Source organism: Scyliorhinus torazame, chromosome 17 (genome assembly GCF_047496885.1).
Source record: "Scyliorhinus torazame isolate Kashiwa2021f chromosome 17, sScyTor2.1, whole genome shotgun sequence".
NCBI lineage: Eukaryota > Metazoa > Chordata > Chondrichthyes > Carcharhiniformes > Scyliorhinidae > Scyliorhinus > Scyliorhinus torazame.
The window spans coordinates 162,038,760-162,052,114 of record NC_092723.1 but is presented as its reverse complement, the minus strand read 5'-3'; the positions used below and the strand labels follow the sequence as shown (position 1 = coordinate 162,052,114).

The window sequence follows — 13,355 nt, the reverse complement described above, 5'->3', positions numbered from 1 at the left end:
AATCTCTCCATCCCACTCTCCTTTAAAAACCACTCCATCCCTCTCTCCTTTTAAAAAAAAAAAACACCCCATCCCTCTCTCCTGTAAAAAAACACTCCATCCCTCTCTCCTTTAAAAACCTCTCCATCACACACTCCTTTAAAAAACCACTCCATCCCTCTCTCTAAAAAACCCGCTCCATCCTTCTCTCCTTTAAAACCCTCTCCATCCGTCTCTCTTTAAAACCCTCTCCATCCCTCTCTCCTTTAAAAAAACACTCCATCCCTCTCTCCTTTAAAAAAACACTCCATCCCTCTCTCCTTTAAAAAAACACTCCGTGCCTCTCTCCTTTAAAAACCTCTCCATCATCCTCTCCTTTAAAAAAAACACTCCATCCCTCTCTCCTTTAAAAACCTCTCCATCCTTCTCTCCTTTAAAACCCTCTCCATCCCTCTCTCTTTAAAACCCTCTCCACCCCTCTCTCCTTTAAAAACCACTCCATTCCCCTCTCCTTTAAAACCCTCTCCATCCCTCACTCCTTTAAAACCCTCTCCATCCCTCTCTCCTTTAAAAACCTTCTCCATCCCTCTCTCTAAAAAACCCCTCTCCATCCCTCTCTCCCTTTTAAAAACCCTCTCCATCCCTCTCTCCTTTAAAACCCTCTCCATCCCTCTCTCTAAAAAACCCCTCTCCATCCCTCTCTCCCTTTTAAAAACCCTCTCCATCCCTCTCTCCTTTAAAACCCTCTCCATCCCTCTCTCCTTTAAAACCCTCTCCATCCCTCTCTCCTTTAAATACCTCTCCATCCCTCTCTCCTTTAAAAACCTCTTCATCCCTCCTTTAAAAAACCACTCCATCCCTCTCTCCCTTAAAAACCACTCCATTCCCCTCTCCTTTCAAACCCTCTCCATCCCTCACTCCTTTAAAACCCTCTCCATCCCTCTCTCCTTTAAAAACCTTCTCCATCCCTCTCTCTAAAAAACCCCTCTCCATCCCTCTCTCCCTTTTAAAAACCCTCTCCATCCCTCTCTCCTTTAAAACCCTCTCCATCCCTCTCTCTAAAAAACCCCTCTCCATCCCTCTCTCCCTTTTAAAAACCCTCTCCATCCCTCTCTCCTTTAAAACCCTCTCCATCCCTCTCTCCTTTAAAACCCTCTCCATCCCTCTCTCCTTTAAATACCTCTCCATCCCTCTCTCCTTTAAAACCCTCTCCATCCCTCTCTCCTTTAAAAAACCTCTCCATCCCTCTCGCCCTTAAAAACCTCTCCATCCCTCTCTACGTTAAAAAAACACTCCATCCCTCTCTCCTTTAAAAACCTCTCCATCCCTCTCTCCCTTAAAAACCTCTCCATCATACTCTCCTTTAAAAAAACACTCCATCCCTCTCTCCTTTAAAACCCTCTCCATCCCTCACTCCTTTAAAACCCTCTCCATCCCTCTCTTATTTAAAAACCCTCTCCCTCTCTCTAAAAAACCCTCTCCATCCCTCTCTCCTTTAAAAACCTCTTCATCCCTCCTTTAAAAAACCACTCCATCCCTCTCTCCCTTAAAAACCTCTCCATCCCTCTCTCCGTTAAAAAAACACTCCATCGCTCTCTCCTTTAAAAAAACACTCCATCCCTCTCTCCTTTAAAACCCTCTCCATCCCTCACTCCTTTAAAACCCTCTCCATCCCTCTCTTCTTTAAAAACCCTCTCCCTCTCTCTAAAAAACCCTCTCCATCCCCCTCTCCTTTAAAAACCCTCTCCATCCCTCTCTCCTTTAAAACCCTCTCCATCCCTCTCTCCTTTAAAAACCTCTCCATCCCTCTCTCCTTTAAAAAAACACTCCATCCCTCTCTCCTTTAAAAAAACACTCCATCCCTCTCTCCTTTAAAAAAACACTCCGTGCCTCTCTCCTTTAAAAACCTCTCCATCATCCTCTCCTTTAAAAAAAACACTCCATCCCTCTCTCCTTTAAAAACCTCTCCATCACACTCTCCTTTAAAAAACCACTCCATCCCTCTCTCTAAAAAACCCTCTCCATCCTTCTCTCCTTTAAAACCCTCTCCATCCCTCTCTCTTTAAAACCCTCTCCACCCCTCTCTCCTTTAAAAACCACTCCATTCCCCTCTCTTTTAAAACCCTCTCCATCCCTCACTCCTTTAAAACCCTCTCCATCCCTCTCTCCTTTAAAAACCTTCTCCATCCCTCTCTCTAAAAAACCCCTCTCCATCCCTCTCTCCCTTTTAAAAACCCTCTCCATCCCTCTCTCCTTTAAAACCCTCTCCATCCCTCTCTCTAAAAAACCCCTCTCCATCCCTCTCTCCCTTTTAAAAACCCTCTCCATCCCTCTCTCCTTTAAAACCCTCTCCATCCCTCTCTCCTTTAAAACCCTCTCCATCCCTCTCTCCTTTAAATACCTCTCCATCCCTCTCTCCTTTAAAAACCTCTTCATCCCTCCTTTAAAAAACCACTCCATCCCTCTCTCCCTTAAAAACCTCTCCATGCCTCACTCCTTTAAAACCCTCTCCATCCCTCTCTTCTTTAAAAACCCTCTCCCTCTCTCTAAAAAACCCTCTCCATCCCCCTCTCCTTTAAAACCCTCTCCATGCCTCACTCCTTTAAAACCCTCTCCATCCCTCTCTTCTTTAAAAACCCTCTCCCTCTCTCTAAAAAACCCTCTCCATCCCCCTCTCCTTTAAAAAAACACTCCATCCCTCTCTTCTTTAAAAAACCACTCCATCCCTCTCTCCTTTAAAAAAACCACTCCATCCCTCTCTACTTTAAAAACCTCTCCATCCCTCTCTCCTTTAAAAAGACACTCCATCCCTCTCTCCTTTAAAAACCTCTCCATCACATTCTCCTTTAAAAACCACTCCATCCCTCTCTAAAAAACCTCTCCATCCCTCTCTCCTTTAAAAACCTCTCCATCCCTCTCCTTTAAAAAAACACTCCATCCCTCTCTCTAAAAAAACCTCTCCATCCCTCTCTCCTTTAAAAACCTCTCCATTCCTCTCCTTTAAAAAAACCTCTCCATCCCTCTCTCCTTTAAAAACTTCTCCATCCCTCTCTCCTTTACAAACCTCTCCATCCCTCGCTCCTTAAAAAAAAAACACTCCATCCATCCTTTATAAAACCACTCCATCCCCCTCTCCTTAAAAAACCACTCCATCCCTCTCTCCTTTAAAAAAACACTCCATCCCTCTCTCCTTTAAAAAACCACTCCATCCCTCTCTCCTTTAAAAAACCACTCCATCCCTCTCTACTTTAAAAACCTCTCCATCCCTCTCTCCTTTAAAAAGACACTCCATCCCTCTCTCCTTTAAAAAAAACTTCTGCATCCCTCTCTCCTTTAAAAAGCCACTCCATCCCTCTGTCCTTTAAAAACCTCTCCATCCCTATCTCCTTTACAAACCTCTCCATCCCTCTCTCCTTTAAAAAAACCACTCCACCCCGCTCTCCTTTAAAGAACCTCTCCATCCCAGCTCAGCACAGTGGTTAATACTGCTGCCTAAGGCGCTGAGGACCTGGGTTCAATCCCGGTCCCGGGTAACTGTCTGTGTGGAGTTTGCACATTCTCCCAATGTCTGCGTGGGTCTCGCCCCCACAACCCAAAGATGTGCAGGTTAGGTGGATTGGCCACGCTAAATTGCCCCTTAATTGGAAAAAAATAATTGGGTACTCAACATTTTTTTTTGTTTAAACCCTCTCCATCCATTTCTCATTAAAAAAAACTCTCCATCCCTCTCGCCTTAAAAAACCTCTCCGTCCCACTCTCCTTATAAAACCTCACCATTCCTCCTTTAAAAAAACCTCTCCAAGGCCGGCACGGTTGCGCAGTGTTTAGCGCTCTTGCCTCACGGCGCTGAGGATCTGGGTTCGATCCTGGCGCTGGGTCACAGTCCGTGTGGAGTTTGCACATTCTCTCCGTGTCTGTGTGGGTCTGACCCCCACAACCCAAATATGTGCAGGGTAGGTGAATTGGCCATGCTAATTGTCCCTCAATTGGAAAAATTATATTAAAAAAAAATTTAAGTAAAAACCTCTCCACCTCTCCTCCTCGCAGCTGCTTCTTTAAACCCAATCTTTTTGACCAAGCTTTCGACTGCCTAATATCTCCTTATGTTATATTTTGTTTGATAATCACTCCTGTGAAGCAGTTTGGAATATTTTACATGTTTTTTTTCCTTTTTTAAAAAATAAATTTAGAGTAGCCAATTCTTCTTTTTTATCCAATTTAGCATGGCCAATCCATCTATTTTGGAGCATCCCCAGGTGCTCAGAATAGGTTAGGTGCTGCATGTTGCTTAGAAGGGGACAGATTACTTGCAAGGTTAACATTTGCTGCCCATTCCTAGTTATTCACATGCAGGTGAACCGATATAACTGTTAGGATACTGGACATGAACCTCAAACAATTTCTTAAAAATGTTTTAAACTGTGAGGGAAGGATACTTTATCTTCGGATTGATATCTCTGACCAATAGGTATCTTTTATGTTAAAACAGATTTTAATTTAAACATAGAATTAAGCACATTAACATCAAACAAATAGGTTTGCAATTAACAGTTCAACAGTTCTTAAATAAAAGGAAAAACTTGAACTTACTATCCATACCTCTTACTAATTCCAACTAAGTAACCCAATACAGTTCAAACGGCACTTATAAATAAAGTTAACAGATTACTTGCACAGCTGTGTAGAGACTTTTGAAGAGAGAGAGACCCTTTCAAGAGCAAATTCAGTACACTTCTGCTCAACCTAACTGCATTTGACAAAACTGTTGTTCAACTTAAAATTGTGTGGAATTCTATAGAAAATATGTGGACCTGCTGGCCCCGCTACTAGTGAGGACCTTCAACGAGGCAAGAGAGGAGGGAACCCTGCCCCAGACAATGTCGGAGGCGACAATCTCCCTGATTCTAAAGCGAGACAAGGATCCACTGCAATGTGGATCGTACAGGCTGATTTCGCTCCTCAATGTGGATGCTAAACTATTGGCGAAGGTACTGGCCACTAGGATTGAGGACTGTGTCCCAGGGGTGATTCACGAGGACCAAACGGAATTCGTAAAGGGCAGGCAGTTAAATACCAATGTGCGGCGGCTCTTAAACGTGATAACGATGACATCGGAGGAGGGAGAGGCGGAGATAGTGGCAGCTATGGACGCGGAAAAAGCCTTTGACCGAGTAGAGTGGGAGTACCTCTGGGAGGTATTGCGCAGGTTTGGGTTCGGGGGAGGGTTTATTAGATGGGTTAAGCTCCTTTACAGCGCCCCGGTGGCGAGCGTAGTGACAAACCGGCGGAGGTCTGAGTACATTCGGCTGTACCGAGGGACGAGACAGGGGTGCCCCCTGTCCCCCCTGTTGTTTGCATTGGCGATCGAACCCTTGGCCATATCACTTAGGGAGTCTCAGAAATGGAGGGGGATAGTCCGTGGGGGAGAGTGAGCATCGGGTATCGCTATATGCGGATGACCTGCTGCTATACGTGGCGGACCCAATGGAGGGGATGGTGGAGGTCATGCAGACTCTGAAGGAGTTTGGAGAGTTCTCGGGCTACAAGCTTAATGTAGAGAAGAGTGAGCTTTTTGTATTACAGGCAGGGGACCAAGAAAGAGGGATAGGGGACCTACCGCTGAGGAGGGCGGAGAGGAGTTTTCGGTATCTGGGATCCAGATAGCCAGAGGTTGGGGGGGCCCTACATAAACTGAATTTGACGAGGGTGGTGGAGCAAATGGAGGAGGATTTTAAAAGATGGGACATGCTCCCGCTGGCGGGTAGGGTGCAGTCGGTCAAAATGGTGGTCCTTCCGAGGTTTTTGTTCGTGCTTCAGTGCCTCCCCATCGTGATCACCAAGGGCTTTTTCAAGAGAGTAGGTAGGAGTATTATGGGGTATGTGTAGGCAAATAAGACCCCGAGGGTTAGGAGAGGGTTCTTGGAACGCAACAGGGACCGAGGAGGGTTGGCTTTGCCAAACCTAGAGAGTTTCTACTGGGCAGCAAATGTGGCGATGATCCATAAGTGGGTTATGGAGGGAGAGGGGGCGGCATGGAAGAGAATGGAGATGGCGTCCTGTAAAGGAACGAGCCTGGGGGCGTTGGTAACGGCACCGCTGCCGCTCTCGCCGACAAAATACACCACAAGCCCGGTGGTGGCGGCAACACTAAAGATCTGGGGCCAGTGGAGAAGACACAGGGGTGCGATGGGAGCATCGGTGTGGTCCCCGATCAGGGGTAACCACCGGTTTGTCCCGGGGAAGATGGACGTGGGGGTTCCAAGGCTGGCATCAGGCGGGGATAAGAAGAATGGGGGACCTGTTCATTGACGGGACATTTGCGAGCCTAGGGGCACTGGAGGAGAAATTTGAGTTACCCCCGGGAAATGCATTTAGATATATGCAGGTGAGGGCTTTTGTGAGGCGACAGGTGAGGGAATTTCCGTTGCTCCCGGCACAAGAAGTTCAAGATAGGCTGATCTCGGGGGTATGGGTCAGGGAGGGCAAGGTGTCGGAAATATACCAAGAGATGAAAGAAGAGGGGGAAGCGCTAGTAGAAGAACTGAAAGGTAAATAGGAGGAGGAGCTGGGGGAGGAGATTGAGGAAGGGCTATGTGCCGACGCCCTGGGTAGGGTTAATACCTCCTCCTCGTGTGCCAGGCTCAGTCTGATACAATTTAAGGTGGTTCACAGAGCGCATTTGATGAGGGCGAGGCTGAGTAGGTTCTTTGGGGTAGAGGATAGATGTGAAAGATGTTCAGGGAGCCTGGCGAACCATGCCCATATGTTTTGGTCATACCTGGCATTGGAGGGGTTCTGGAGAGGAGTGGCGGGAGTAATATCCCAGGTGGTGAAATACCGGGTCAAGCCAAGCTGGGGGCTAGCAATATTTGGAGTTGTGGATGAGCCGGGAGTGCAGGAGGCGAAAGAGGCCGGAATTCTGGCCTTTGCGTCCCTAGTAGCCCAGCGAAGGGTCTTGCTATTGTGGAAGGAGGTGAAGGCCCCTAGCCTGGAGGCCTGGATTAACGACATGGCGGGGTTCATAAAATTGGAGGGAATCAAGTTTGCTTTGAGAGGGTCTGCACAGGGGTTTTACAGGCGGTGGCAACCGTTCCTAGAATATCTCGCGGAGCGTTAGAAGAAGGTCGATCAGCAGCAGCAGCAACCCGGGGAGGGGGAGGGGGGAACGAGAGACTGTTTGAGGGGATGGACAAGCGGGAGATAGCATGGAGGGTGGGGGGAAACGGTACGTGCGGCCAAGAGCCAGTGTATAAAGCTATGTAAATATACCATCTTGCCATGTATATATCTTGCTCAGGGAGAAAAACCTTAATAAAAATATATATATTTTTTTTAAAACTTAAAATTGTGGGTGGGATTGACTGACCAACCTGCCACGTGTTTTGGGGAGAGTGGCGGCCAGCAGGATTTTCTGGTCCCACCGTTGTCAATGGTATTTCCTGTTGACTGCACTCCTTGTTGCCGGGAAACCCATGCACCGTCGGTGGGTCCGAAATTCCTGCCGGCGTGAACAGCCAATGAATTCCACACCATATACCAAACTGCAAAACTAATTACATCATCTGTATCCCACTAAGATGTCACATGACCTGCTTAGCTAGGACTAAGTACAACCCCTCATAAATTATCTACTCTCCAGGGAATCTCCAGCAATCATAATAGTATCCCTTTAGTCCTTTATCAGTAACCAAATAAGTAGTTGGAATGAATCGTAATCTTACTTTTTATGACTCCTTAATTACAACTTTAGCAGACATACTGCCTGCATGCATTTCAAACCAGGGTTTATTAAATAACATTATTGCCACAAATATGAAATATAATATGTAACAATTTCTACATTCATCACATAAGTTTGTGGTGTATACGACCAATTAGGTGGCAAATGCGAGTCAAGCATGCTGGTGTGGACTGGAGTTACATACATGTTCAGGCCTGAGTAAGAAGAGCAGGTTTCCTTCCCGAAAGGACTTAAAGAATTTGTAATTGTTCCATGTTTATAATTTGAGCTTATTTTCTCTTTCTATACATCAAGAAATACACTGCTGGGTCATTGGAATCAGTTGCTTAGAATATTACTATGATGATGATGCATTTCCTCATGGGTTAAGAAGTGGGTTCTCGTAGTGAAACTGTATTGGCGTCAAGACCTTTAGGCTATCTACTCAATCATTTTGAACTTCCCATCAGTTGCCTTACCATGATTCAAGAACTAATCATTCTGTGCCACCTTTTCCAATGGGAGATCTTCTGGTCCGTTTTTCAAAACCTGTTATGGTTTTCTACCAATCTGTTTCACAATTTTACACTGCCTTACCAAAACCAAATTACCTACAGCAGGATATTTCACAGACACAAACTGTTCATATCCGTGAAAATCTTAAAAGAACCTCTATCAGATTCCCTCCTCCTCCTGCTTTTCCTCCTCTTCTCCAGCGAATAAAGTCCCAGAATAAACAGCTCTCGCTCTTGTGAATCTCATCTGGACATTTAGGGAACCAATGATTGGAAGGGACATTAAATCACGGGTCATGTTGACCTGCACCAAGAACGTTCTTGTAATTCTAGAGCAGCATTGATAGTGACCCCTTTCCTGGCCCCATGCCCTCTCAATCATGCAACCCAAAAATAACAGGGAAGAAAGTTAAAGAAGTACAAGGATAAGGCAGTAAAAAGCACAGTGACTTCACAAGATAAATACAGTTTGCAGAAAGTAATGGAAAAGGGGTTTTTAATTGCTAGGTTAAAGATTATATAAGGTCCAATTTTAACTCATTCATTCACTTAGAATTACAATTGGGCTGTATGTTTATGAAGATAATTATTGTTTCGATTTTCACATGTATAGCTTGATGCTGATAAATGAGAGCTGAGGTGTTACTCTGTGGTTTGGTGCTATTCTGTTCAGTCGAGTCTTTCTAAATCTGCCAGCGATGTTCTATAGAATTAACCTGCAATGTTAATGAATATTTATATTCTGCATTTGGAGCATAAATGAATGGAGCCTCATTTAACATCTATCCGCAACCTGCTGACAGATAAATGTGAAAATAAATGTATGGAATTGTACTGAACTATCAGTTGATGCAACACACATTGGCTCCCAGTCTGGCATCACCTCAATTTTAAAATTCCCATCCTTGTTTTTTTTTAAAGTACCTCAATGGCCTCGTTCCACTCCCTTCTCTTCCCTCATCTCTCTCTAACCTTTTCCAGCCCTCCAACCCTCCAAATCTCTGCACATCTGGCCTCTTGGGCATCCCCGACTTCAATTGCTCCACTCTTGGTTTCAATCAGATGCCTGATATTTCGGGGGTGAGGGTGGTGTGGTGGTAATTTCACTGGATTAGTAATCCAGTGGCCCAGGCGAATACTCTGGCTACACGGGATCTGGTGGAATTTAAATTGAATTCATAAAACTGGAATTAAAAACTAATCTCAGTAATGTTGACCATGAAACTACCATCGATTGTTATAAAAACGCATCTGGTTCACTAATGTCCTTCAGAAAGGAGATGTGCCATCCTAACTTAGTCTGACTCTAGACCCGCAGCAATGTGATTGATTCATAACTACCCTTTCATTGATTCAGAGCTACCCTCTCATTGATTCATAGCTACCCTCTCGTTGATTCATGACTACCCTCTCGTTGATTCATGACTACCCTCTCATTGATTCATGACTACCCTCTCATTGATTCATGACTACCCTCTCATTGATTCATGACTACCCTCTCATTGATTCATAACTACCCTCTCATTGATTTATAGCTACCCTCTCATTGATTCATGACTACCCTCTCATTGATTCATGACTACCCTCTCATTGATTCATGACTACCCTCTCATTGATTCATAACTACCCTCTCATTGATTCATAACTACCCTCTCATTGATTCATGACTACCCTCTCATTGATTCATAACTATCCTTTCATTGATTCAGAGCTACCCTCTCATTGATTCAGAGCTACCCTCTCATTGATTCATAACTACCCTCTCATTGATTCATAACTACCCTCTCATTGATTCATAACTACCCTCTCATTGATGCATAACTACCCTCTCATTGATTCATAACTACCCTCTCATTGATTCATAACTACCCTCTCATTGATGCATAACTACCCTCTCATTGATGCATAACTACCCTCTCATTGATGCATAACTACCCTCTCATTGATGCATAACTACCCTCTCATTGATTCATAACTACCCTCTCATTGATGCATAACTACCCTCTCATTGATGCATAACTACCCTCTCATTGATGCATAACTACCCTCTCATTGATGCATAACTACCCTCTCATTGATGCATAACTACCCTCTCATTGATGCATAACTACCCTCTCATTGATGCATAACTACCCTCTCATTGATGCATAACTACCCTCTCATTGATGCATGACTACCCTCTCATTGATGCATGACTACCCTCTCATTGATTCATAACTACCCTCTCATTGATTCATAACTACCCTCTCATTGATGCATAACTACCCTCTCATTGATGCATAACTACCCTCTCATTTTATTCATGGCTACCCTCTCATTTGATTCATGATTACCCTCTCATTGATTCATGACTACCCTCTCATTGATTCATGACTACCCTCTCATTGATTCATGACTACCCTCTCATTGATTCATGACTACCCTCTCATTGATTCATGACTACCCTCTCATTGATTCATGACTACCCTCTCATTGATTCATGACTACCCTCTCATTGATTCATGACTACCCTCTCATTGATTCATGACTACCCTCTCATTGATTCATGACTACCCTCTCATTGATGCATAACTACCCTCTCATTGATTCATAACTACCCTCTGAAATCACAGAAAGAGGCATTTGGCCCATCGTGTCTGCACTTGCTCTCCAAACGAGCATCAGGGCTTAGTACCATTCCCCTGCTTTTCCCGTACCCATAAGACCATAAGACATAGGAGCAGAATTAGGCCACTCGGCCCATCGAGTTTGCTCCGCCATTCAATCATGGATGATATTTTCTCATCCCCATTCTCCTGCACTTTGTTTCTATTCAAATAATCATCTAATGCCCTCTTGAATGCCTCAATGGAACCTGTTTCCACCATGCTTCCAGGCAGTGCATCCCAAACTCGAATCACACTCGTGAAAAAACTTTTTCTCATATCACATTTGCTTTATTTGGCAAATCGTTTTAAATCTGTAGGGGAACAATTTCTCCCTGTCTGTTCTGTCCAGCCCCCATGATTTTGAACATCTCTATCAAATCCCCTCTTAGCCTTCTCCTCTCCAAGAAGAACAGTCACAGCTTCTCCAATTTATCTTGGGACAGTCTTTGGAACTGTATTCCTTTATGGGTAGTGGATGCAGAGTTTTTGAATATTTTCAAGGCAGAGTTTGATAAGTTCTTGATAAGCAAGAGGGTGAAAGATTAAGGGGGTTAGGCAGGAATGTGGAGTTATTACAATCAGATCAGTTATGATCTCATTGAATGGCAGAGAAGACTCGAGGGGCCGAATGGCCAACTCCTAATTCATTTGTATATTCGCATTGTAAAATTAAAAATATACCCTCCCTAAACCCCCCTCTCCTCATTTAAGACACTGCTTCCTTTCTGACCAAGCATTTGGTCACCTAGTCTAATGTCTCCTTCTGTAGCTTGGAATCTACTTGTTATTGTTAATCACTCCTGTGAAAACTTGGGATATTTTACTATAAAGATACAATATAAATGCAAGTTGGCATTGTTATATTACTGAAGAGATAGCACTGCTGACTTGAGTGTTGATTCAGGTTAGCCTAACCAACAAAAAATGTACTGTTGTCCCTGACACAGGTTTGGATAATTGCCGATAAAGTTCAGGGGAGTCACAGCTTGAGCTGTGGGACAGTGTGCCATCGAATGGGTGTCCAGCCACGCGAGCCCATTGGCAGCAGTTGGGACTATGGCATCGGAGTAAGTTCACAAATTATAATTGTCACGGGCGTAGTAATGCTTATAAATAATCATGATAAATAATCGGGAGTTTCCTTTTAATGTGATGTTTAATTAAATGCACAAGTTTCTGTTATCCAGCCCAAAGCCTCAAGAGTTTCAGGGTGTTGATTTTAATTTTTTTTTTCCCCCAGTAGTTTAGGAAGCTGAGATCTATAAAATAAGTTTTTCCTATAAACTAAATATGAGGATCGTTAAATAGTTTCTTTGCCCATTTTTCACCATAAAATTTTCATCTACTTTTCCATGTTAGATTAGTTAAAAAAAAATCTCCTGCCCAATTTGGCGATCCACCATCAAACCCCAAATTGTACACTTGATTTCTCAACTGAAGTCAGGGCCAGTGATTCAGTAAATCACACCCATAAGACCATTGTATATGCATATACAATGCGGCGCATCTCTTTTCCACCCCTCCACTCCCAAATATTTAGACAAATCAAAAAGATGGTTTGCGGTTCCATTTTTAGAAAAGGAACCAAATTAAATTCGACCTACAGAGCGTAAATTGCAGGTGCTACAGACAAACAAATCGAGTCAACTTACAATGTCAGGTGTGTACATTGAGCCGCATTTTAAGATGTATGGATTCTGTTACCATTACTGTAAATTAACATGCAGCTTCATGTGACTTTACCCCTTTCAATATTCATGCTGCAAAATGTGCTTGGAAATGTGCTTTCAGAACCGCAATGGAGTCTCCTAGATATGCATTCCTTCCTCCCATTCTTTGATATGTTGGATTTTAGTATTTTCCCCCAATCAATCTTCTCCTTAATCGGTTTACCAGATTTATCTGAATTTTATTTGGGAAGGTCTAGGCCTTTCCTGATTTTCCCACTCATGTTTATGACACCAAAACTTAAACTTTCAAAACGAAATGTTTGAGGGAGCGGAATCGATTGTAACTTTCAAAGGTCAATTGGATAAATTCTTGAAAAGAGGGAATTTCCTGTGCTTACGGGGAAAGGGTGTGGGGTTGGATAGTGAGTATTTCACTTTCAAAGAGTCAGCACAGGCTCCAAGAGCCAAATTACCTCCTTTTTGCTGTAAAAGTGTGCAACAATATTCTCAAACCCCAGGCTTTTAAATCCCCAACAAAAAAAGACAACTTTTTAAACACAAATTCCAATTAAGGGGCAATTTAGCATGGCCAACCCACATACCCTGCACATTTTTGTGTTGTGGGGTGAGACACGAGGAGAATGTTCAAACTCAACACGGACAGTGACCCGGCGCCGGAATCAAACCCGGGTCCTCGGCGCCGTGAAGCAGCAGTGTTAACCACTGTGCCACTGTGCCGACAGAAAAAAGCAACTTTAATGATTCTTAGCTACCATGTAATTTTAAGTTTGAATTGCCCACTTTGCGGTCTCTTCCATGAAGA

At 43.8% G+C, this 13,355-nt stretch overlaps 1 protein-coding gene and 1 long non-coding RNA gene across 2 annotated transcripts in view; one reads left to right on the top strand and one right to left on the bottom strand.

Annotated features, from left to right (window-relative positions):
- The window catches only part of LOC140394348 (uncharacterized), a 155,770-nt gene that overhangs the window by 102,245 nt on the left and 40,170 nt on the right, over positions 1 to 13,355 (bottom strand). The gene's annotated exons all lie outside the window — the stretch shown is intronic.
- tecpr1a (tectonin beta-propeller repeat containing 1a) overlaps positions 1 to 13,355 on the top strand; it is a 106,598-nt gene that overhangs the window by 83,533 nt on the left and 9,710 nt on the right. The window contains exon 25 of the mRNA XM_072481548.1: positions 11,810 to 11,929. Within this exon, the coding sequence (XP_072337649.1) occupies positions 11,810 to 11,929 (120 nt within the window). The remainder of the gene's footprint in view (positions 1 to 11,809; positions 11,930 to 13,355) is intronic.